At 36.8% G+C, this 27,277-nt stretch overlaps 1 protein-coding gene across 1 annotated transcript in view; it reads right to left on the bottom strand.

Moving 5' to 3' along the window:
• Positions 1-27,277, bottom strand: part of LOC117783196 (protein slit) — a 57,771-nt gene that overhangs the window by 7,663 nt on the left and 22,831 nt on the right. The window contains 16 exon segments of the mRNA XM_034620465.1: positions 11-154; positions 2,214-2,285; positions 2,388-2,756; positions 4,795-4,866; positions 4,965-5,183; positions 5,964-6,117; positions 6,262-6,419; positions 7,921-8,136; positions 10,601-10,744; positions 10,821-10,962; positions 12,427-12,662; positions 13,234-13,389; positions 13,540-13,611; positions 13,976-14,047; positions 14,318-14,389; positions 18,814-19,816. Coding sequence (XP_034476356.1) covers positions 11-154; positions 2,214-2,285; positions 2,388-2,756; positions 4,795-4,866; positions 4,965-5,183; positions 5,964-6,117; positions 6,262-6,419; positions 7,921-8,136; positions 10,601-10,744; positions 10,821-10,962; positions 12,427-12,662; positions 13,234-13,389; positions 13,540-13,611; positions 13,976-14,047; positions 14,318-14,389; positions 18,814-19,181 — 2,666 coding nt within the window. The 5' untranslated portion in view covers positions 19,182-19,816.

A 27,277-nucleotide genomic window follows, 5' to 3' on the forward strand; every position in this document is an offset into this window, starting at 1 on the left:
TGTTACTTACATGTGTGTCAACGACTTGAGATCCTCGAAGGAACCCTCCGGTAGCATCGATATGCGATTGCCGTGCAACGAAAGCACGCGCAGATTATTTAGACCAGACAACGCATGACGTTGCAGACACTGCAGCTTATTGTACGAGATGATGCTGCAGAAAGGCATAAAAGCCACAAAAAAGATGTTACCAATCGTTTACCAAATTGCACACACTCACACACACACACACACACACACACATACCATACACTCGATGATGAAGAAATGAAAGTAATTGCAAAACGTTTCAGTTTTACAAACCGAAAAGAAATTCAGCAGTTATGCGAACTTTATGAATGACTGATGATGTAAATACCCTACATCTTGAAAAACACAGAGCTACCACAAAAAATAACTTAACTCTATATACCCTTTAGATGACAAAAAAGATTCGTTAAAAAAAATGTTCTTTAAAATCTAGATATAGATTTCGATGCTAAGGGTCCCTCTTTAATCTTTATCTTTTAATCAACTCCTTATATTAAAATAAGTATAAAACAACACTTTAAACTTGGTTATGAGACCTTTCATTTTCTTGTCAAAAATCATGTCAAAATTAAGAAATATTTTGACCTGTAAAGTTGCTAGGTAAGAGGCTGGACGAGCTTTGAACTGTCATAACTTTGTTAAAACTGTACCGATTTTCGAGCGGAATATCATTTTGATCATTATTTTGCCTTTTAATTGATTCTGCATTTCAATTTTGATCATCTAAAAAATTTTATATTTTTTCGATCCTAAGCCATCTGTCATCCAATTTTCCATACATACCCCTTGACATTTTTTCAAAAACTTTGATCTCTCATAGCTTCATCAAAAATTAACCGATTTTCAAGCGGAATGTCATTTTGATCATAATTTGGCCTCTAAATTTATTCTGCATTTCAATTTTTATCATCTAAAAAATTTGATATTTTTTCGATCCTAAGCCATCTGTCATCCAATTTTCCATACATACCCCTTGACATATTTTCAAAAACTTTGATCTCTCATAACTTCATCAAAAATAAACCGATTTTCGCGCGGAATATCATTTTATTCATGGTTTGGCCTCTAAATTGATTCTGCATTTCAATTTTTATCATCTAGAAAATTTGATATTTTTCGATCCTAAGCCATCTGTCATCCAATTTTCCATACATACCCCTTGACATTTTTTCAAAAACTTTGATGTCTCATAACTTCATCAAAAATTAACCGATTTTCAAGCGGAATGTCATTTTGATCATAATTTGGCCTCTAAATTTATTCTGCATTTCAATTTTTATCATCTAAAAAATTTGATATTTTTTCGATCCTAAGCCATCTGTCATCCAATTTTCCATACATACCCCTTGACATTTTTTCAAAAACTTTGATCTCTCATAACTTCATTAAAAATTAACCGATTGGCGAGCGGAATATCATTTTATTCATGGTTTGGCCTCTAAATTGATTCTGCATTTCAATTTTTATCATCTAGAAAATTTGATATTTTTCGATCCTAAGCCATCTGTCATCCAATTTTCCATACATACCCCTTGACATTTTTTCAATAACTTTGATCTCTCATAACTTCATCAAAAATAAACCGATTTTTAAGCGGAATGTCATTTTGATCATAATTCGGCCTCTAAATTAATTCTGCATTCAAATTTATGCAAAAGGTACCCCCTTGGAAATTTCGAAAATTTCAAGTCTTAATATTCATTTCTAATCAACTTCTTATGTCATAATTAGTATAAAACAACACTTAAATATTTAACAATTTTTAGGATTCTTAGACTTGCCTACCCTTTCAATTAACTAGTTTCGTACAGGGTATAATAAACGGCACAGCTTTGATTGTGGATAGCGCACACAGGCGCAGGCAGCATGGGGCAGGAACAGGGAAAGGGGCAGGCACAAGGGAAGGGACAGAAACGACAACTAATGCTTAAGCACGAGTCACGACTTAACGTCTCGAATGAATTTCGTGCCCGGTTAAGACGAGCCCAGGCCAAGGGTGGCCACAACCGCAAATGCAATTGCCGCAAAAAAAAGGAGAAAAAAAGGCGAAGTAGAAAAAAATAAAAATTGTGTCAAGCCCTCTTGAGCTGTTGCGATTGGATTCGATTCGATTCGTGTTGGCCGTTTTGCAGCTACGTGCATTGTGGCAATTAAAAAGTCATTAGAAATTGGCCTATACTTACAGCGTGGATAGTTTGGTCAGATTGGCAAAGGTGTAATTGGATAGTATGGTGATTTGATTGTTGCTGAGATCACTGAAATTCAAAAAAAAAAAAAAGAAAAGAATGGAAAAGCAATGTTAAGATTTATGAAACTTGCCACATGTGGCATGTACTCGTATCGTATGCTATACTTACAGTCGTGTGAGTGCACGCAAATGCCTGATGCGCTCAAAATGTATCTGCTCAATCTCATTGGACTCCAGATACAATTCGGATGTTTCGGCTGGAATTCCACGCGGTATTTCCTTCAATTGATTGCGCGAACAACGGACCACAGTGCCGGTGCACGTGCACGCTGGCGGACAATAGCCATCGCCGAGGCATCCCTCGTTGTTCTCGCTGCTGCATTTGAATTCATTGTGGGGCAGATCCTTGATTTGCACATCACGTACCTTCGATGGGGCAGCACAACGTGCTGTGCCACCGTTCAATGATTTTTTACGCAACCATTCGGCGAACCAGGCCAAATGACAATTACAATTGAATGGATTCGATGCAAGATTCCTACAAAATTGATACATAAATGCACAGGTTTTATTTCAATTAGTTGCAAGTACGCGAGTCGCTTCTAAAATATATCAATTCACTAAGCACTAAGTCAAGTCCGATGGAGAATTTAAGCACGAGCAGCTTTAAAAGCACTTGAAAGCTTGCAAGTCTTATTAAATTTGTATTCAAATTTAGCTAGGCTTAGTAGACTTTTCATATTAATTTATTCATTAAGCTTGAGCTTATTTTAAAGCTTTCAATATAAAATAAGTATATTAAAATCAACTAAATTACGTTAGAAAAGAGTTCAATTAAAAGATGTCTAGAAAAGTTGTTGGTCGTTTTAAGCTGCTCAATTTTTAAAGCTTTCAAGTAAACTTATAGTTTATTATTGAGCTTATTTCAAAGCTTTCAATAAATATTAAATATATTAAAATAAACCAAATTACGTTAAAAAAAGAGTACGATTAAATGATGTTTATAAAAGTTTTTGGTCGTTTTAAACTGCTCAATTTTTTAAAGCTTTCAAGTAAACTTATAGTTTATGATTATTTTATCTTATATTTACTAAAGTCAACTAGCTAATTAAGCCTATAAACGACAAAGTTTCCTTAGTTGCAAGTCTAAGAAGTGTATTGTGGCAACTTTTAATGCTCGAATTGTTGACATTATAAAATTTGAAGTGTGGTTGTCTAATAATATTGACAACAAAATTCAATTAAAATCGAATGATTTCATTAATAATTTGCAACTTTGCACAATGGATATGGAAATGTGCTTCGAAGCATACATATATATATATATGTTTCACTTATTCACTTGGCACTTGGGCCAAGTCAAAAGGCCTGGCTAAGAGTGGCAAATGAAACAATGGATCGCAAATTACATTGGCAATTCCAAACGTTACACACCAAGTCCAGACTAATTTAATAAGCAATGCTGCTTTGTCATGCTATCAACGATAGCATTGTGTATGAGTGTATGGGTGTATGGGTGTGTGTGTGTATTAGCCACAGGCAACTAGCTAACACTTTTGGCTGCCTTCTGGCCCCTACCAGCCACCTGAATGATTGAGCATGTGGGTGTCGTGTGGTGCACAGCACTTAATGACTTTCATTGAAGCTATTTATTAGCTAGTTAAATGAATTTTACAATAATTTTAGATGAGGCAAACGAACCACAACACTTTACACCTCACAGCAGCAGCACCACCACCAACAGCCGCCAATTACAGTCAAACCTTATTAAATTGAACACTTTACTTTGTCGCAGCATAGACAATGTATCTAAGATATTTTGCTAATTTAACTAATTATTAAAAGTGATTATTTTTGAAATTTGCAACAATTTTCTTGTGTACCAGTAAGTGTGGCACTTAGTGAGGTTTGACTGTACATACATAAGTGTATATGGTATTGCGCTCTTTATTGAACTCAATTTTAATTAATTAAATCATCGAAGGCAGCGCACACACTCGCAAGTGTCTGCTTCTGAGGGTTGATTTACAACACACACACACACACACACTTACACTCATGCATTACAGATATATGAAGAAGATGAAGAAGACAGCGGGTGTGCCAGTGCTCTTATCGTAGGCAGCTCTGCTATAAATTGAAGTTCAATTGAATTATATACAATAGTTTGCTCTGCTTTTGGTGGCATGCAACCAGCAAAGAAGAAGAACAACTGATTTGGTAAAGAGGCAGCAGCATCAGCAGCAGAAGAAGCTGCTTCTGTTTTCATGTGAAACTCTGGCAATCAGATTGAAGTTCAACTAGAGAACAATCAAAACCATTAACCTCATTTTATGTGCCCCTGCCCTGCGATAGCGTATTTAAGGGGTGAGGGGTAAGCAGTGATGTAAACGAAAACTCTGGGCAATTAATGCCAAAGCTAAATCATTTATCTATTGAAGTGCATGCCGTTGCCTGGCCACTTGGCACAGTTTTAATTGCTTTGCATAGACAGCAGATGCATCAACTGCCAACTGCCAGAAGGTTATGAGGGGTAAGTAGGGGGTGTGGTTAGATGGGGGGGATCGTATACTTACAAAGACGTCAGCGAGTTCAGATGCTCAAATGAGCCGGGCATAACGCATGAAATTTGATTGTCATAAAGATTGCTGCAACGATAATAAGAAAAAACAAAACAAAAACAAAAGAAAAAGTTTATTTAATTTAGAAACTTAACATTTTTAACGAGAATTCCACGATTACTTACAGCGTCTTTAACTGATGCAGTCCCAAAAACATTTTATTCGAAATTTCCTTAATCTTGTTCTCGCCCAATTGCAAATCCTGTATACGGGATGCTCCTTCAAAGGCATTCGGCTCAATTCCAGTGAGTTGATTACGCTTTAGCTCCAATTTAACCAAATGCGGCAATCGCCCAAATAAACCATCCGAATTAATGCGACCCAATTCGTTGTCGTTGAGTAGACTACAAAATAACAAAAAAAATAGAAGAATATGCATTAAGGTTAAATGTAGTAAACAGATTCATTTACAAAAATAAACAAAGTTTTTTACTAGGCGAAATATATTTACTTAATTTTTAAGGGAAATGGAAATAATATCTAGTGTACAAATTAGATAATAAAATAAGTAACTGCAGTTTTTTAATTTTATTAACTATAGCTCGCATTATAAATATCTGAGCAGTTGAACTACAGAAGCATCATTTGTTTTATTTAATAGCTGCATAGATTTTATTAACAAAACTTGCCTTTAATAGCTATGACCCCTTTTAGTATTTGAGCAATTAGAAAACTAATAAATCATTATTTCAAGAGAATAACCTTATGTGCATAATTTTTTTTTTTTTGATTTATTTCTTATCTTTTTGTAGAATTTATTTGAAAAATTATTTTTTGCTCAAAGAATGATTTTAAATTAATGAAATATTTTTTTCAGTTATCCCAAACTAAAGAAGTAGGGAATATTAATATATTTTTTGTACTGTATTCATAAAGTCTATAAATTACTTGCAATTACTTATTTATTTACAGAAAGTACTCAAGAGATTAAAAGTAGAATTTTTATCAACTTTAAAGCTCAGCTGTCTAAAAGAAGCATTTTATAGACAGCTTTGTCAAACGAAACTGTATTCTAATAAAGAAATACTTTGACAATCATATTTTATAGCTTTAAATGGGAGCTCTTGTTAGTGCCTAACACAGTAATAATTTGTGGGGGAAATACGAATTCCTGGATAACTTACAGCTCTGTGGTATGCAACGGAATGTCGCGTGGTATTTCCTTAAGTCCACGTCCCGCACAGTCAACGGTTGTGCCCTCGCATTGGCACATCGAAGGGCAGTCGGAGTCCATGCGACACTCACCGGATAGCTTCATGCGCAATTCATCCCAGGAACCTGCAGAAAAGTCGTGTGGGTGGGTGGGTTAAGTGAGTGGGTGAGTGGGGTGTCTTCCAAAGTTAAGACATATTCTTTTCTTGTCTTGTTGCACGTTGCACGCTGCACGTTGCCCGTTGTATGTTGGCCGGGGGGCGCACTTACATTTGAATTTCTCCTCGCGCAACGATTCAATGCGCCGGCGATGCATCCGCTTGGGTGACTCACAGCGTGCTCCACTTGTCTCTATGGGATTTTTGTGCAAATAGTCGGCCAGCCAGCGCAGATTGCAGTCACAAATGAAAGGATTCTTGGCCAAATGTCTGTAGATATAGTACATACATATATATATAGTACAGTATATATAAATGGAAAGAAAGCACAAAAGTAGCATTGAGCATTTGTACAGAATAGACAGAAGTGCAGGGACGGGTGAAAGAGGGGTGGATTAGGGCGCGAGAAGACAGTTGAGAGGGAGTAAGAAAAGCAAAACTGTTAGCTCTTGGATGGAGGCTTGAGACGTCTTAAAAGTGCACGAGCCCTGCGGCTAGCTGCGTTTCCGTTGTTTATTGTTGCTGTTGCTTTTGTCGGTGTTTTGAAAACTATTTTCAAAGGCAATCCTGGCCAGAGTTGTCCCCGTTAATGCTGTGTGACAGAGTGCCCATAAAAATGTTTATAGCACAAGACATTTTATACCATTTCGAAATTAAAGTAACAGTTACGAAAAATGGCTAAAAAACTCTACTGGAATAACTTATGATCCACGTAATTATAAGAATATAACAAATTATTTTAAAATTTAATCTAAACAGCAACTTTGTTTTGAATCAGATGTTTTTGTCAATTTTAAAAGAATTTTTAAATATCAGCTGATTCTACACAGCACAAAAGAATGTCTAATGATCTTATCTGGAAATAATTTATAAATGTTCAACTAAATCTACACAACTCGAAAGTATCTTTAATGATTACTTTTTTTAATCTTTCTTGAAAGTTTTTTAAATGATCAATTGATTCCATTTATCTTCAAAATCTCTGCTATAAAATCTAACCTAATTACCAAAGTTCTCTACATAAGAAAATTTAACTTTTTTAACTCACATTTTTCTACTGTTTTACCACTCTTTATTAATTATACCAAATTTTGTTTACAACTCTGTCTTTTCTTTTAACTGTTTCAACTTATTTTATTGCCTAACTTAAAGCTCTATCGTTAGATTACAAAATTTGTTTAATTCTGTTTCGATCTTAAGTAGTTTTAATATTCATCTTTTGTTTTTTAAACAGCAAACATTTTATAGAGTCTTTTGGCTTTTAGCACTCGTAACATTTCTCAATCTCAATCCTTTTGTGTTGTTTTGCTTTCAAGTTGACAACCCTGACAAATACTTAACCCACTCAAGCATAGTCCATACCATCTTAAGAACGATGCAGCACTTAAAGTCAGCGCATTTATCGATGCTCAAGCTGGGCTACAACTACTCCGCCCTATTGAGACCGCCTCGTCTTTTGTTCGTAGTTGTACTATGAACATATTTACGGTTCACAGCCGATATTACTGGATGGGTTTCATAGCGCATGAAGGGGGGATGGGGGCATGTTGCCTGCTTGTTTGCTGCTAAACAAATGTCAACGCGAAGCTGCCAAGTCAAAGCAACTACTAAATGCACTTCAGAGGTTTAACACCAAAGTGCCTGCTCCATTCAAGCTGGAGGCTGGAAACTGGGCGTCTCCTTGCCATGCACTTGAGATACAACAAGTGTGGAACGGGGATGGGAATGGCGGTACTAGGTTTTGTTGGGGGTTATGGGGCGTGGTACTTACACCGTTTTGATGCTCTTCATGGCGTCGAATGTGCCATTAGCCAGCGACTGTATGTTGTTGTCATAGAGCGAGAGCAGGCTGAGACTGTGCAGGTCACGGAAGGCATCCTTGCGTATGCAGGAGATCTCGTTCGCGTTCAACAGCAGCAACTGCAGTGAGCCGAGTCCTTTGAATACGCCCGAGGGTAAATCCTTTATTTTATTGCCATACAACACGCTGTAAGCACAAAATAAAAAAAAAAAAAACAAAAACATAAAAACAAAGAGAAGAAAAAATGAGAAAATGAATAAAGCACAAATAGAATTGCAGAAAAATAGATTGTTAGACTAAGAGCTATCCTGTAAAATTAATACAGTTCATGTCAAATGTGATAGGTAAACATATAAAAATGCAAAAAACAAGTGCTAGACTAACAGATATCCTGTAAATGGATACTTCAGTATGCTAATTCTGTCAATAGAGGGTTAGAATAAATAATTTGTATTATGCTTAAAGCAGCATTTCGATCTATCAGCTCTCTTGCTTTTAGCAAGAATATATTAAAAGTTTTAATTCTTATCATCTAGAAAGTTTAATATTTTTTTGACCCTAAGCCATCTAATCCTTGACATTTTTTCAAAAACTTTGATCTCTCATAACTTTGTCAAAACTCAACCGATTTTTAAGCGGAATGTCATTTTGATCATAATTTGGCCTCTAAATTGATTCTGCATTTAAATTTTTATCATCTAAAAAATTTAATATTTTTTCGATCCTAAGCTATCTATCATCCAATTTTCCATACATACCCCTTGACATTTTTTCAACAATTTTGATCTCTCATAACTTCATCAAAAATTAACCGATTTTCGAGCGGAATATCATTTTGATCATAATTTGGCCTCTAATTTGATTCTGCATATAAATTTTTATCATCTAAAAAATTTGATATTTTTTCGATCCTAAGCCATCTATCATCCAATTTTCCATACATACCCTTGACATTTTTTCAAAACTTTGATCTCTCATAACTTTGTCAAAACTCAACCGATTTTAAGCGGAATGTCATTTGATCATGATTTTGCCTCTAAATTGATTCTGCATTTAAATTTTTATCATCTAAAAAATTTGATATTTTTTCGATCCTAAGCCCATTTTCCATACATACCCCTTGACATTTTTTCAAAAACTTTGATCTCTCATAACTTTGTCAAAACTCAACCGATTTTTAAGCGGAATGTCATTTTGATCATAATTTGGCCTCTAAATTGATTCTGCATTTAAATTTTTATCATCTAAAAAATTTAATATTTTTTCGATCCTGAGCCATCTGTCATCAAATTTTCCATACATACCCCTTGACATTTTTTCAAAAACTTTGATCCCTCATAACTTTGTCAAAACTCAACCGATTTTCGCGCGGAATATCATTTTGATCATAATTTGGCCTCTAATTTGATTCTGCATATAAATTTTTATCATCTAAAAAATTTGATATTTTTTCGATCCTAAGCCATCTATCATCCAATTTTCCATACATACCCCTTGACATTTTTTCAAAAACTTTGATCTCTCATAACTTTGTCAAAACTCAACCGATTTTTAAGCGGAATGTCATTTTGATCATGATTTTGCCTCTAAATTGATTCTGCATTTAAATTTTTATCATCTAAAAAATTTGATATTTTTTCGATCCTAAGCCCATTTTCCATACATACCCCTTGACATTTTTTCAAAAACTTTGATCTCTCATAACTTTGTCAAAACTCAACCGATTTTTAAGCGGAATGTCATTTTGATCATAATTTGGCCTCTAAATTGATTCTGCATTTAAATTTTTATCATCTAAAAAATTTAATATTTTTTCGATCCTGAGCCATCTGTCATCAAATTTTCCATACATACCCCTTGACATTTTTTCAAAAACTTTGATCCCTCATAACTTTGTCAAAACTCAACCGATTTTCGCGCGGAATGTCATTTTGATCATAATTTGGCCTCTAAATTGATTCTGCATTTAAATTTTTATCATCTAAAAAATTTGATGTTTTTTCGATCCTAAGCCATCTGTCATCAAATTTTCCCTTGGCATTTTTTCACAAACTGGTAATTTCCAAGCTAAGAAGTTATAACCTCTTTGCACCACCAAGTCGATGTACATTTCTTTAATGTTTTTATAGATTTTTTTCTTTACAAAATAGTATACATATTTTTGGATTGCCACAGGTAGTAATAATGTAGAATAATGTATATAAGCTTTGTTATGAAAAGAGCGTATTTCTCACTTTTGCAGACTTAAATATGCCCACTTTGATAATTTCATGGCTACAGGGTATATAAAGGTAGGCCAGCAATGCTGCTTTTGTTGTGGTGGATTCATGTTGTTGTCATTGCGGGCGGCAACTGGTTTAGCACACACATATTCACACATACACACACACACACATATGCATACAGACTGGGGCCAACGAAGGTAATCTGATGCCTTGCGGTGTTGGCAACGCTTAGCATAGGCCGATTAGCCCCTCCAGCTGAAGCTTAGACCTAGGCCCAGTGGCTGTCAAGGAGTGTGACTGACTGACACCACTCCACACACACACACACACACACACCAACACTCACACTCATACTTGCATACACTCAGCGTAGCGAGTGCACATTTTGTGGCATGCTACTTGTTGCTTAATGTGCGTCTACTTACAGCGTTGTTAGCTGCTTTAGGCCACTAAGAGCATCGTGTGCAATCCTCGAGATGTTGTTGTTGGACAGATCAATGCGTCGCAATCGTCGAAAGCTCGAAAAGGATTTCGCTGGCAGCTCCGTAATGAAATTTTGCTCAAGGCGACTGCAGAAAACAAAAAGGAATTAGTTTTAGCATATGATTCGAAAAAGATTGTAGACTTGGTTGAATTGCAACTTACAGTTCGGTGGTATCATCTGGCAGAGTAACGGGCACACTCGTCAAGCTCTTCTCACGACAATCAACAATACCATCGGCACATCGACAGGGATGGGGGCAACTGTTCTCGATGCCACATTCCATTGGCGCATGCTCGGTGAGACCTGCAAGTGTGCAGCAAGTGGCTAAGTGGCAAGTGTAAAGCAAACGTCATACTGCATATTTAGCTGGTTACATCGACCAAGCCACTTGGCTTTGATTTGATCCACAGCAGCTGCAGCAGCAGCAGCAGCAACAGCAACAAACCACATAATTATGAATGCTACTGCACAGCGCACACAACACGGCAAAGATGTGGCTCCAACCCAACGAGAGCTCCACAACAGCCGCTGGTCATAAATGTTTACCCACATAATTCCATAGCATTTCGTCTACAAAACGAAAGTCAAACAAGCAGCGAAACCAAAAGAGAGCAACAAACATCACGAATTTCATATGCCCTACAATGCACAAGGATTAAAGATTGTGCAGCATTTTTAAAGTGATTTATAGAGTAGCAATATAATATACTCTTTTTTAATAGGGTTTCTCTCCAGAAATTGATATAATTTTGAGAGTTTAAAATCCATGAAAGTGCAACTTGGCTTTAACATTAAGCGAATTATTTAGCTGAGAATTTGAATGAATCATTACTTAGATTTTTCTATTTAATTGCATTTTTTTACCACTATGGTTTATTACAAAATAAACCGAAAACAGTTTTGAATCCTATCTCTGAAATTTTTTTTGGTTCAGCAAAATTAAAAATGGTTCTTACAGGATTGATTTTGTTGGAATTAATACTGTTATTAATTGAATACGAATATTTCTAATAATATTAAAATATTAAAACTCCGATTTATTTTAATAAACTTAGAGTTTTCTTAACTTTGAAATTATTTCGATATTGTTCTAATGATAAACGAGATAATTTAGCTCATATCACGTCAGATTATTTATAATTTTATTACTATAGCGGAAAAAAATTAGGATGAGGCTATAGTTTTATAAAAACAATCTAACTTGGCCATAAATCTTTAGCAAATTGTATACGAAATTGATTCAACCCTTCTGATTTAAGAGCATAACAAGCATAATAACGATGAAATAAAAAAAACTCGTTTCATGGCATCGTTTGGCGCACATTTTCCGCTTCATTGAGCACAGCAAAGTTTTGGAGTCGTTCGACGCTCAGATGGAGGCTTTCCAAATGCTGCTTGGGCCCGCAGCGGTTGAGCATCTGCATCCCAATCAAGCAAGCGATGACGGCGTTAAACGTTTTGGCAAACACACGATGATGCCCCCCTTTCCCCATTTCCCCTTGTTCCCCCCTCAACCATCGTGTTTGGCAAGAAACAAACTATTGTTGCCGCTGATGTTATTGGTTTGGAGTGGGCGGCACAGCGGGGGCGTGCCCATATGACTGCTTATGATTTACAATGCTTTGTTTTGTTGTGTACGCTGTTGTGACTGAGACTCGGATGTGGTTGCTTGGCATATAAAACTAATTAATTTGGCATAGCTTCATAAGCCACCACGACATTTGTCCATTTTTGGGGGGGTTGGTTCCATTTGTTCAATGGACATACCTGAGCATTTGAACTCCTGATCGTGCAGGTCCGCCACGTTTTGGCCCTTCAGCTGCGATGGCGACTGGCAGCGCGTATAGGGAGCGAGACGTGGTGCACTGCGTAGGTAGCGCGACAGCCAGGACAAATGGCAATCGCAGGCGAACGGGTTATCCGATAGGCGCAGCGCCCGCAATTTTCCCAATCCCCCGAAGGCATTGTGCGGCAAAGCGGTCAAGTTATTGTTATTCAGTGTGCTGCACCGATGAGAGCGGAAGAGAGAGAGAGAGAGGGGCAGAGAAAGGAAAGAGATGAAGTAAGAAAATTGGAAAAAATAAGTTGCATTATCAAGTGAATGCATCTTTTGCTGCCTCCTTGGCTAGTTCAATCTAGGGATGGGCAAACACACACTCGAGCGCTATTATAAATCATAAAGTGATAAAATAATTCATTCCCTGCATTTTCTTATAGTTTCATTTTTTATTTTTAAGTGGTTTGTGATTTTTTCAAAAAAGTTTATTATATTATAATGATAAAATTAACATTCCTCAATAAAATCGGTTAAATTTTGACTAAGTTACATCATTTAAGGGGAAAGTGTGGAAAAACGGAAAGATTTGAATTTTCCATTTTAAAGAAATATTTTTTTTTATTATTATATATACATTTTCAACACTTATTTATTTGCTGATTATTAAAAACATCTTAGACCTTTTCAGCACTGTTAATTCTATGCTATTATACCTTACCAACACTGTAAATTACCAGTAATTGCGCTTTTCATTGTGTAGTTTGCCCATCCCTAACTGGCCCTTCCCTGGTACTTACAGTATTTCCAGCTCAAGCAATCCCTTGAAGGCATGCTCGTCCATGCAAGTGATCTGATTGTTGTCCAGCTGCAGGCTCCTCAGCGACTGGGCGCCCTTAAAGACCCTTCGGCCAACCGTTGTGATGACATTGTGCGAGATGTTGTGCGAGATGTCCCTGTAAGTGGGTGAAGTGCACAGGCAGCATTCAAGCAGGCAAGCAGGAAGAGGAAGGTTTTGAGAGTCAGTATGTAATCAGATTCTACGGTTCTACAGACTACTTTGTAGATAGATATATAATAGCTATATGTCTACATTGATTACTTACAATCGCAAAAGACTCGCTGAACTTGTCACAAAGTTTTCAGGTATTGCCTTAAGCCGATTGTTGTTTAGGCGTCTGATTTATACAGTTTAAGTGTTTTTTTTTTTGATTTGATTTTGGTGTTTTGTTTGATTTTTGTAGTTTTTTTGTTTGTTTTTTTTTTTTTTTTGGTGAACGAGCAGATTAGATACGCAAAACGAAACGCAACGAAAGTAGAGAGATATGCATAAAACGAAACGAGAAAAAAAGATACAAAAAGTTAAACTTAAAACTCAACGAAATCGAATTCTTTTATGTATAGTTACGAGCTATGTGAATCTATTTCTATAAAGAGCATCAAATTTGGTTAGTTCAGAGTGAATTAGTTGTTAAATTAATTGCATGCACTAGCAAAGTCGATTTTCAACAGATTTCTCAGATGAAATAGATCTCTACTTACAGTCGCTCCAAGGAAACCAAATCTTGCAATGCATTCTTCTCAATGGTATGTATTTGATTATCCGTTAATTGACTATAGAAAGAAGCGGAAAAATATAGAGATTTCAGTTAAGACAGATCAAATACTACTAGCTTTTATGTTCTACATAAACGAAGAAAAAATAAGTATTAGAAAATAAACGCAACCCGTTTTACTCGAAACTTGCAATCACAATTTGCAGTTAAAATTTATGTAAATTTTATCTTGACATTTGGTGTCAATTTGCATGCAACACTTTGACTTACGCAATGGTTAAGTTTAAAAAAATACTAAGCTAGTTTAATTAAATCGGGTTATACTTACAGCATTCGCAGCTTGGTCAAGCGCTGAAAGTCCGTCTCATATATCACGGTCAAATTGTTGCCCTGTAAATCGCTGTGAGAAAAAAGAGAAACAGAAAGAAAACACAATCAAAAGATTATAAAATTTGATAAGAAATTGCTGGTAATTATGTTGCAAGCCAAGTAGTTGGTTAATCGAAATCAGCTGAGACAAACTCTGTTTGCAGCGATAATAATTTTTAATTGCTTGTAAGACAAGGCACAACAACGGCAGCAACAACAACAGCATCTGAGATACGTAGAAGATGCGGTTTAGCCTGTTGAAAACCCAGCCTTTGTGTCTGATAACAAAAATATGATATTTAATCATTTAACATGCGCAGTTGCAGTCGCAGGCGCAGGAATAAAACTTGTTTCTTTCAGACAGAGAGATACAGAAAATTTGTTACCTGCAGATGTCATAACAATGAAATGCAACCTAAGAGATACAAAATACCTAAAAGAGCTGCGCATGCGCAGCCAGCAGTCAACAACAACAGCAACAACAACAACAAAACTAAAAGAACAACAACATCATCTCATTGGTGATCTGGTCAGAGTCGCCCGAGACTCTCAGCTGCTTTTTGAGTAAGGTTGGCTGTAAAGAGGCAGAGCCACAACAGGTAGTAAGACCTTCGGTCTGGGCCACAAACGAGAAATATTTTACTATACACTTGCTAAGGGTATTACAGTGTTGCCGTACAATTTGTGACGTCTCGAAGGCGTGTCAGACCGTATAGATACTTAAGCAAGGCGGCCAGTTGTCTGTCTTACTGTTGGCGTTCATTTTGATTCACAAACTAAAAACGAGACATACTAAGATACAATCGATTAAACAACTTTCTTCCACTAAATTCCACAGAAAATTGGCAAGTGTATTCAACATTCGTTAACTTGAAGATTGCCATTATTTCTTGTTGTTTGTATATTTTTCGCTCAAGCCTTAATGAAACTCACATCAAGATGCCGACACACACACACACACACACTCACACACACATAGTTGGAGTTTTTTTTAATGAGCTTAATATCTTGGCAAGATGTGGGCATCTTTTGGTTAGATCCAACTGATTACATAGACCCACAACTATACCAAGATACCGGGGAGACAAGACCTGAAACAAAAGTCGCTTCTAATTGACAGACATTTTTCAAAAGATTTTACAAAAATAATTATAAAACTCTCGACTGTCTAAAGCCTTTGCTTGGCGTATATGTGTGTGTGTGTCTGTGTGTGTGTTGCCGTTTTGTTATAATTAAACATTTAACATTTAACTTCATTAAATCTTTGAGGCATTCACAAATTGGCCAAAGCTTTTGTTAGTTTTTAGGGTCCAATTAGATTTCAGCTCGAGTTGCTTTTTACTTTAGCTTTATTTTTTTTGTTTTCTTTTTTTTTTTTAGCCTGTCTTTGAAGATTCTGCCAGAGCTATAAATTAGGCTCACCTTTTTTGCTGTTTGTTTGGAGGTGCTAGCTGTGTGCTAGGTGTGAAAGGGCTTTTGGGCACAAATTGGGGTTAAGTTCGTCTGGGTTGAGTTTGGGTTTTTGGCCCGAAAAAAAAAACGGAAAAAAATTATATATGCAAAATCGTTCTCGTGTCAATTGTACAAACGGTGTGGGTGGCTGACGAACTGACAAACTGACAGACTGACACACAGACTGTGCCTGCCATGTGACCATTCTAATCCTCCCTGTCACTATAGACCATACCCATACCCGTTCCCAATTCCATTTCCATGCCATGACTTTGCTGTGTAATTAAATGGCAAGTCGGCTCTTACTCTGGATCTGACTATGGCATTCGTTTTGTTTCTGTCTCTGTGTTAGGATCTGTGGCTCTGGGCCTCTGCTGTTCCATATTGGTTGGGCTGGGCTCCAGTTTTGCATTGGCATTGTTTTGTTATTTGCTGCTTTGCCAGCCGATAGTTGTGGGCATGTTCAATATTTGATGTGCACACACGACTAACACAGCAACAACAACAACAAAAACAACAACATCAACAACAACAGCACACATGCATATGTACAAGTGTGTCTACTGCTAGTTCTGGGTTCTATATGGCATTAGGGTGATTCAACTCTCTTTTCAATCAACTGATGATTATCACTGCTAATGAAAGCAGTTTTTTGTCGTGTTACGTATGTTGTAATTGAGCAAACAATAATTAAAATGTGGTAAAGAGTCCTTTAATTAATGCTGTGGAATTAATTGTTGTTAGTACCTCAGGATAATATGTTAATGTGAAAAATAATTGTACTTTTAATAGGATTTATAAATACAAAACCAAAAATATATTATTTCACTTATAAGAATAAAAAAGCTATCAGCTTAGCATTTGTAATAATAAAAAATATTAATTACTGAAAGTTAATTTATTTGTGTAACCTTAATGGGAAAAAAACTGTGCCTTTTAAAGACTCCCTTTGAATATTAAAATCTAATAATCTAATACCTATTATTTCTTTTGATTGCAATTTGGCTAAAAATTCATAATACAACATTCTTGTTTTAATTTTAAATCTTTTTTTAAGAGTCTTAAGTGTTGCTTAGTAACATAATAATAGAATAAACATGAAATAATAATACGTTTGTTAGTTTTAAATCGGTTTTCAATTACTGCAACAAAGATTCGAAGTCCCAAAAGGGCTATAAATATACTTTTATGGATTTTAAATCAAACTGTCAATCATTTTTAAGTATCTTCTTGTATTGTGCAGCTCATGTTTCATCTTTCAATTAATTTCCCTGCGTAGTACTCGAATTTCAACCACTTTTCATCAGAGCTGTTACTTTTTTATACCTCGTTTCCATAAGTTCTTGGTCTTCAAACACATTTGAATTTTCTTGTGATTTCCTTTGCTTTTCATAGTTTTCATATTTCATTTTGAAAATGAATTTTGACTTGTATTAAAATCTGAAAATGTCGCTCAACAGTTTTTCCGCAATGTCGTGAAACACCCTGTGCCATTGAGGCAGCCGTTTGGTATTTTAAAATGCAAATATGCCGTGCATGTTGATATGTTTTCTGTTTTCTGCTTTAGCAATGTTTTTTTTTTTATTATTTTTAATTTTCTGTTGCTTTTTGCATAAAACAAATGTGTCCCTGAGCGCTATTTGACTGGCTCGGAGCGCCCGACTGCTTATAACTGGGCTATGTTGTTGTTGTCGTTGTTGTTGTTGCAGCAGCAGTCAACGTTGATATCTGTTATTAATTTATGTAGAAAAAAAAAAACTGCAGCTTTTGAGGTCGCCGAGTGGCGCTGACGCTGACGCTGTGCAGCGGTCTATAGGTCTACCGGGGATTAAATGGACTGCGAGGGGGCTGGGCGGAGGTGTGGCTCTGTGGCATTTTGCATACACTTGCTAATTGCCGGCGCGTTAATTTATGTGGCGTCCGACGAACGCAGACGTTCGGCTTAATGCATTTGCAGTTGCATGCAACAATTGCCAAAGTGGACGCTGCCAGTTGCAAGTGGCAAGTTGCAAGCTTGATGCGCTCCTCCGTCGGCGACAATTAATAAACTTAATGGCGATTTAATGTACGACTCCGGAGACAGCACAAGACGGCAGTTTCCATCGATTCCGTCGCCCTCGTCCATTTGTTTTTCGTTGTTATCGACACACGACATGGTCACGGCTTTATTTGCCTTTAGCTCTTCCCGTATTACTCTTGTTGTTGTTGTTGTTGCTGTTGTTGTTTGTCTATGCTGATTTTTATGTAAATATCAGAAATGGGCATCTGCTCACGACTGCTGCTGTTGTTGTTACAGTGTAAGTAAGTGCTTATGTAACAACACACACACACACACACACACACTCGCATATAGATCATTCAGTGTCAAGGCTAAAAACTTGATCGGGCAGTTCGCGATCCAAACAACTTCAGATAAGAACATTTCCCACATATGAAATACATGTGTGTTTGTTAGAGTATGCATGATTATCATATCAGTCGAATCCCATCTATAACGCTTTGTTAGCTGAATTCCAAAACATCTGCTTTATTATTAATTCCTTTTATAAAGGAATTTTGCAACATCTTTAACGTGTATATATTATCTGATTCCTAGAGATCTAATCGCATTCTTCACATTTCAAGATTCCTTAAATGTTCCTTATGTTTGTTTTTTATTATAATCATAATTTCTTGAGTACGTCTTTTTTATTCACAATAATTTGAACAATTTCTATAGTTTTTTTTAGGCTAAAATTGTTTATAATTTACTATAGTTGCATTTATTTTATCTGACAATATTTAAATTTGTTTAATTATATTTAAAAAATACTAAAGATACTACATTTCCTCTAGCTGGACACTGATATCCTTAGAAACTCCTGAGCTTACACACCTATGATTTAATTGTATTTAATTTTTAAATAGTTTTCAATCTCCCTAGTTTAACTGCTGTTTTCATTTAATTATTTTGGTTATGCCTGCTAGTTGTAGGGCATATAAACATTTATACAATATACTTACAGTCGTTCCACATCCGCTGAGATTTTGCGTGGCACCTGCGTTAATCCACGATGCGAACAGTCAACGGTTAAGCCGCTGCAGGAGCAAACCCGTGGGCAACGTGCCTCCGTAATGACGCCCACTCCGCCGCCGGGTATGTGAATGCCAACGGAACCGAGACCGCCACTGGAAATTGCCGAGCTGCCAAAGCCGCCGGCATACGGCTCACCATGCACCGTAATGGCCAGCAGCAGCAGGAGTAACAACAGCGGAAAGGGGGACCTCAGACGAAATAGGATTAAAGCCTTAGCCTTAGCCGTGGCGGTGGCTTTACAACGCGTCGGTGGTTGCAGCGTTGACGGTTGCGTCGTCCTCGACGGCGACGACATTGTGGCACATTTATAAGCAACGTGCCTAATTGAAAGTATCGAGTACGTGTGCGGACGCCACTTTGTCAACAGCAATCACGTTTCCACAAATATTTGCACAAGGAAAAAGGATTGATGGCGACCGTTTCCCGTTTTCCGTTTTCCGTTACCGTAAACGTATTTCCTCCCCGCACTTTGTATTTATTTATATAAATTTCGTTGTTGTTGTTGCTATTATTGTTGTCGTTGTTCGATTCTCGTTGTTCGGCGCTCACTTATTCCGTTTCGTTTCTTTTCTACACTTTATTTTTGTTGTTTTTGCGGACCGTCGCGACCGCGCGCCACGGCAGAACTGATAGCAGCTGGACAGTTGCAGCGACGCGGCAGAGAGCAGAGAGCGGGAGAGCAGCGAGTAACAAGTGACGAGTGATGAACAAAAGAGCAACGAGAGCTCTACGTAGGTAGCCGACCACGTCCCGTTCCGTTCCGTCCACGCTGTTAGGTAGGCGACCAGGCGGAAATGCGCTTCTACTATTTGTATCTTTGAGATACGCACGTCTTTGCAGCGCTGCACTTTGCTGTCAGCAGTTAGACTCGCCTCGCCAGCAACTTCATCATCGTTATGAACATCATCAGCTCCGTTTGCCTGTGACCTGCTGTGAGCAGAGAGGAGAGAGAAGAGAAGACAAAAAAAAAGAAATGAATGTCAAGAAAAATCATGAAAAATTATCTATAAATTCGGCAAGCGTGTCTGTGTCAGTGCAAAAGCAGGAAATTGTTACTGACTGTGATATAAATATATAGATCCACTCACAAAAGCAAACAATTATAGTATAGCAAACATGAATAAACTATATATACACATACACACATGTTTATGTCACGCTTTATATCACTTAAATGCAAATTAAAAAATAAATGAAAATAATGTGACAGTTGAGATTTGATGGGTTGAAAGAAAAGTTTTCAATTTTCAAATTGCAGAGAAATAAAAGTGTTGAATTTGCAGAGAGAGTTTATTATTTATTATTCTCTATTTTAGTCCCCAGTCTTAATCAAAAATTTCAAATGCCAGCTTTACATTCCCAAGAAACCTTTAGGGTCCTGCCTACCATTTCCTTGGGGTTGTTTCAGAAAACCACCTGTCAGTAGCAGTAGCTGACAGCTCCAATAGAGGAAGACTAATCACCTCGGTCTAAGAACTATTATTATATTGTGACCATATGTTCCTTTAAGAATAGTTTGAGAAAGATAACGAAGAGCTAATGACTCAACTTATTAGCCACAAGTGTACACCTTAAGGAACATGTGTTTTTTTCAACTTTTTTTTGTACTTTTCTTTAGCAAAGTTAGTCGGAATTTTAATGAACGTTGATTAAGAAATTGAGTTGCTTTCTTTTTACCCATTAATTTGCTTAATGAATGTAGTGTTACGCATTTTCTAGTCAAACTCGAGTTGTTTTCCTATTCAAGTTGATCTATTTTACACCATTTTAAGCTAACAACAATTAGATTAAAGAGCTTAAGTGAGCACTTTGATTCAATTAAATTGTCTCTACAAATTGTCTTCTAAGTACTGACCCTCAATTTACAATCTTCCCATCCACTCGAAAATCAGTCACAAACTCTACTCTCTACTGTCGCTGCCCAAATCAGATCTATATTTAGTGCTCTTGTACACTGTGTGGTCTTTCATTTTCTCTTCCCTGTTCCTTGTCTCTCAATTTCCATCTGCAATTCGTTCTTTAATTTTGTCCCTCTCGGTTTGTGGCACACTTATTTCCAATGTCCCTTCCGTCTGTCAAGTTGGGTATTTAATTTGCAAATTGACATGTTAAAGATGTATTCACATTCTCACATGCATACTTATGGTCATACTCACACTCACACTCACACACACATTATTATGCCATAGATTGAAATTAATTGTTTAAATTAACATTTGGATGGCTGACAGCAGCGATTGACTTGGAATTTGATTGAGAATATGAATGATAACGACTAACTGGAGTAATCGAAGAGAGCAGGAGAAGAAATGGGGGCCTGTCAAATATTCTTAACTGGCAATCAACGAAAACTCAATGAACATTGGCTGCTAAATGTAATTTAACAAGCTTGAGAAAGTATTTATATACCCTGTAAACGAGAAAGGCTTAGGCTTTGATTATTTTGAGATGTACCTAAAGTCTTACAAGACATCATTAAAGATATAATCATAGGTGTAAACAATACTTTATTTTCTGTCTGGTGTACAGACTTAACGGATAGAGCTAGAAGGCTTAAATTTTTACAGAAACATTTTTGGAAAATGCGATCTGCAATTGTGTTTAAATCGGCAAACAGTAAGACCTAAAAGACTGAAATTTTCATTGTAGTTTCGCTCTAATGCATAAGTGCGGAAATCAGACGTCGTTTTGAAAAATTCGATTTGCAAGTGGGTCGAAGAGCTGCCCAGGTAAAATATATGTTTTTCTCCGTATTTATAAAATGTAGTACAGAAATTCCAACGAATAAAATTCCTGTTATAATAAGAATAAAAAATATTTTTTGAAAATGTTATAAAATTACAGGATACATCAATGTTAAGCAACACGTTACTGCAACACTTTTCAAACTTACGGTTTTTAATGTGTGTGTGCGTGTGTGTATGTTTCCTATCAAAGGCATGCCAAACACAGACAACTAGGCAGCCAACCCAGCGGGCCTTTAATCAAAAATTTATCATTTCTCAGCAAAGGCATGCCTTTCTTTACATGATGATGCCGATGATGTTGTTGAGAATGATGATGATGATGATGTTGATGACGATGAAGACAAGAGCGGAAGTGCGGGAGTAAAATGCTCAAAAGATGTAATCACTGCATTGTCACCAAACGGAGACGAGGCAAAGTCTCAGATTGAGACTGAGCCAGAGCCTGAGCCTTGAGGAAGCTGGGGAGCCACTTACCTCCCATTCAACCTCCCTTCCACCCTTCTGTTCGCTCACTCTCTGTCATTCACTTTCGTCTCATATGAAACATAAATCAGTGAAATTCTATACATGCCAATGATTGTCTACTCTTTGGCTTGTGTTCAGACAACACACAAAAATTCCAAAGCAGAATTCAATGCATGCCAATAACTCGTTTCACATGGCGAGTGTGGAATAGGATGAGAAAATGCCACTGCCCTGGCACTGGATATAGTATATATATGTAACAGTCTAATGAAAAGAAGGCACTCGACATCAACCACAATCCACACCCACTTCTAAGGAGAAAGGGGTGGGGGTGGTGGTGGTGGGGGGAACAGTTGTCGCCTGGGTTTATTAAGATAACGCTTTGAGAAAGAGTCTGACATTTGGACAAACAAAAAGCGCACTATTCAAATAGTGACGCTAGATAGACATACATAGATAGAATGCGAATGGGAATGGGAATAAGAGTTGGGACTCGTCTCTGCAGATTAATGAGCCACCGACCACCACCAGCAACACCAACAACACCAACACCACCACTAAGTATTGCCTTGAAACAATAGATTTATGAGTATGGAATACCCACTGGCGCTTACACAGTTTGCCCACAATCTGCTTGGCCCTCAGGCTCCTGATGTTCCTGCTCTTGTTGTTGTTGTTGCTGGTGGTTTTCTTGTGGATTTTCCAATAAATTACGCTTAAGTATGCACTTAATTCAAATAATGCCAACTTGTGCGCCTTGTCCCCTATGGCAAGGGAGAGGGGGGAAGCGAGAGTGTAGGAGGTGCTTCCTTTAGTGCCCTGTGCTGGCCCCAAGTGATTTGTTTTTTTGTGGCTTATAAATGAGTAGATGTTGGGCCCATCATTTGAGTGATATACCAAGTATTGTCTGACAGTTTTTGTATCTCTCTCTCTCTGTGTGTGTGTGTGTGTGTGTGTGTGTGTGCTTGCTTATGACATATGTCAAATTTTGTATCGCACAACTCACAACTTGTCTGCTCAGCTGTCCAGATAAGCTCAACCAGCGGTAGGAGTGTTGATTTTTTATAAACACCATCCAAAGGGATTAAGCTGAAGTCAGCAAAAGCAAGAACTGCACAAGTTATGGCTTAATCGCAAAAAAGCTCCAACAGCTGAAGACCTTTCTTTAAATATATATACTATAAGCGTTCATATATAAATCATTTCAAAATAAACTTGAGTTTGCTTTTCGAAATGCTTCCACTTTTATATCTCATGATAGAAAACAGCATTTCTATAAGAGATTTCAAGTGCAATTGTAAGGCATACATCTTTCAGAATTGAGAACTTTGAGATGAATCAGAAACTATCAATGGACTGTCAAACGTTGAAGAGAAGTAAGAAAAAACCGAACAGAAAATAACGAGAAATGCAAAATGCAAAAAAATTAATTGAAAAGAAATTAAATTTGTTTAATTTTAACTTCTGAGTCACCTGAGTTACAACCTGTGTATAGTTTTTATCTCTTCAAGGTTAATCTGAGAATAACTTTGATTTGATTTGTATTAAGCGTTAAAGGCAATGAATCAATGAAAATTAATCAGCTTACGATCTCAACATGTGCAACTCTTAATTTATAGTCTAAAAATACTTTGGCTTTGTAAGTTAAATCTGAGAATTCCTTTAATTTGATTGGTATTTAACTCTAACCTAGCTTTTAAGTAAGTATAACAACTGTTGAACTAATTAAATGCCTTTCCTTTTGCTGTTACGTTATATCTTTTCATCTCGACCCACGTCTTGTCCAGCTGCATTTTTTCACTCGTGCTCTGGCATTTCCGCAGTCTCTTTCAGCTCCACAACGTGACAATGCCGTGCTCCTTCCCCGTACACCACCTCTGGACCGTAATACAAATGCCGCATAAAAGGAAAAGAAATAACCCCTTTTTGTACAATATAGAGTACGTAAGTAGTTGGAAGCGTGGTCAACGCTCAATGAATTGTATTAAGGCTGAATGATGAAGACTGAGTGACTGACTGAGAATAAGAGAGGATGATAAAGAAGAGAGACAGAGAGAGAGAGAGAGAGGTAGAGTCCATCTTCAAGTTGAGCAGAGCCGGAAGTGTCGCATACTTTTACGGATACACCGGCTTAATTATGTGCATAAAATACAAAAACAACAACAACAACAAGTCACATTTGTATGTGTATTGCATGTTGTACAATCCCGTGACAGAACCGGGGCATGAAATGACAAAACACGAGCATTAATTGCTCCACATTCACACACAGTTTGCAGTTGGAGTTGGAGTTGGAGGTTGGAATTGTGAGCTGGCAGTTGGAAGTTGGTAGCTGGAGAATTGTGAGTGTCCCCCAGGAGTTGGAGTGAAAAGAAAGAAAGCGCAAAGGTCTCGACAAGCCAACCAGGCTTATAATTTATTAATCTATGCATAGCACACACACTTAGATACATTTACACACACAGAGAAAGAGAGAGAGAGAGAGAGAACATCAACTGCACAACAAATAATTCCATTTCATGCCGCTCAACTTTCTACAGACACTGTGGAATCTCTGGGTACCAGGGTCCAGCACTACATGTCACTTTAATCTCTTAGAAGTGTCACTTTTGCAGCTCTTCAAGTGTTTGTGTGTTGTGTTGTGTTGCTGTCGTTGTTGTTGTTGCTGTTGTTGCCTTAGGTGGGGGCGTTGTAAACAATGTGCTGCCGCTAGTTGAATTTGAATTTGAATTTTCAGTTTGATAAGCAACAAAAAGCATAATAACACATCAAATTGCATGTGAGTAGGATGAGGGTGAGACTGTAAACTGAAGACTGCCATGAGGGGGTTAACTGAGGGGGGAATTGAGGATATCAAGAGCTATATGCGACTCAAGGTCTGCCCTTCGGATGCAAACCTTATGGTAATGAAGTGTAGCAGCTGTTTTTGAGATCTGAATTTGAATAAAAGGCATCGCACAGTGCAACAAGTATGGCAGACTAATAAGTAAAAAATTCAGTTCTACTTGACATAAAATTTATTTTAAAAATGATTTCATTTAGGCGAAACGTAAATGCAAACAAAGTTGTATTTATTAGTTCAAAAATTTACCTAGGCAATATATATTAATATACTTTTTAAAAATATTCACAAGGTGTTTGCCAATATAATTAATGAATCCAAAAGAAAATATTCGATATGATTATTAAATGAGCAAAGTGAAAATAATTATGTAAAAGAGAATATTATGGAATTTGTTTAGACCCATTTTTAAACTGGACTTTTCCGAAAACGTGTCTTAATGATGTATAATGTTTTTTTTTTTTTAATGAAACAAATATATTTATTAGAATAATTATGCTAATAAAATGAATATGATGATAAAATATGAATATTTCTCTAATATGCAGACTATTCATAGTGTTAATTTGGTCATGTTTTTCTCTTGCACGTCCCACTGTGCAACATTACAATTTACATTAGATACAGAGGCAGACAATACAACATGAGACAGACAGTGAGCGAGACAAGTCGCCTGACTGACTACTTGAACAATCAAATTCAATTTATGCCAACAGCCACACATTCATTTTGATTTTCATTTTCATACGAATACAAATTTGAGTATATTCATTTTCATTTTCATATTCAATTTTCGTTTCTTGATCAACACAAGTGACGCTGACGATGGGCGATCAAGTGCCGCTCGCACCTCAAATTAGTGATGGATGCAGGAAGATAAGACAGGGGGTGTCTGAGTATTATGGCAGATTATGCTGCTCTATTTGATTTAGACTTGATTTGGCTTTATTATTACAATGGCGCCTCAAGTGCCACACAGTCAAAATGTTGACTGTTGAGCTGCTGCTTATCTTATATTTTTCTATCACTTTTATTTTTTGTGTGGGTTCATCAAAAAGCTCAACATTATTTAAGTTTTCTTCTTCGCTTGTTTGTTATTGTTGTTGTTATTGTTGGGATTTAGCAGCTGTGTCCAACTTGTTTCGAGGTTGAAAAAATAAAGCAACATAAACCCAAAATTTCCATGTAAGGTTATAAAATGTTTCGTGCTATTTCACAAATGCATAAAAAAAAAGAAAAACAAAAAATATAACCAAACGCACCACGCTCAACTAAGTCTAGGCCTCCAGTCTCAAACTCAAACTCAAACTCAAACCCAATCCCATCCATGGCACAGCAGAGCAGAGCACCAGGTGCAATGCATTGCAGTTGAGGGCCGGCTTTGTTGTCGGTTTGTCGGAGCGGTAGTCGGGTGCGGAGTCGGGGTCAGGTAGTTTTTGCCTGAATGCCCGAGCATTGTTTTCTATTCCACGGCAAAGGGAATTGAGCTATGTACGAGTCGGAACAGATACAAACTACATACGCTTTACCAGGGACTCTCAACGCTGCTGCATGCGTCATAGGGATTAGTGGCAGGTAGTAAATTTTCAAATCGCGAGAGTTGCCACAAAAGTCGAATGACATAAAAGGCGGCGCAATAAAAGCAAAAAGTGCAATATATGTTAAAAGGAATATGAAATTTCCTTGAGAATCAATTGATAAGGCAAATGAAATGTTTAAAAATTCCTTTTAATATTTTTAATTATTAATAACGAATTTTTCTGTGATAATTGAAATTTATTTATTTCTTGAAATTTTTGTATTTAAATCAACAATAAAAGATAACTTGTGTTATACAAATCACCAAACTTTACTTATTTTGAGATTTTTATTTAAATTACTATTAATTCTTATCAATGCAAGCTTAATTCCCATTACAGTTTTTAATCTAACCTATCATTTATTCACATTTCTTAAATTTATAGCACTGCGATCGATTTAAGCATAACATTATTTTGACACGCATTAAAGTATGGCAAAGTAACTAACTTTTAACTACCAACATAATGCTTTAATTTTGCGACCTCTTGACCTAAACCAGTTTATGATTTTCCATCGAGGGGAGCCAACATGTTGTGGCAACTGCCAAAAGTTGATGCCCCAATAATATCTAGACTATTAAACATTGCGGTTGTAGCTAATAAAAGCACATTTAGCCATTTGGTAAACACACATTCGCCATGTTCATCGAGAGAGCAAATAAAATAAAAAAAAAAAATAAATCGTCACCCTCTCTAATAATAACTTTATGACAGCCAACCATAAACCCATCAAGTCACCCTCGATTCAAGTGCACAG

Source organism: Drosophila innubila (assembly GCF_004354385.1).
Source record: "Drosophila innubila isolate TH190305 chromosome 2R unlocalized genomic scaffold, UK_Dinn_1.0 1_C_2R, whole genome shotgun sequence".
NCBI lineage: Eukaryota > Metazoa > Arthropoda > Insecta > Diptera > Drosophilidae > Drosophila > Drosophila innubila.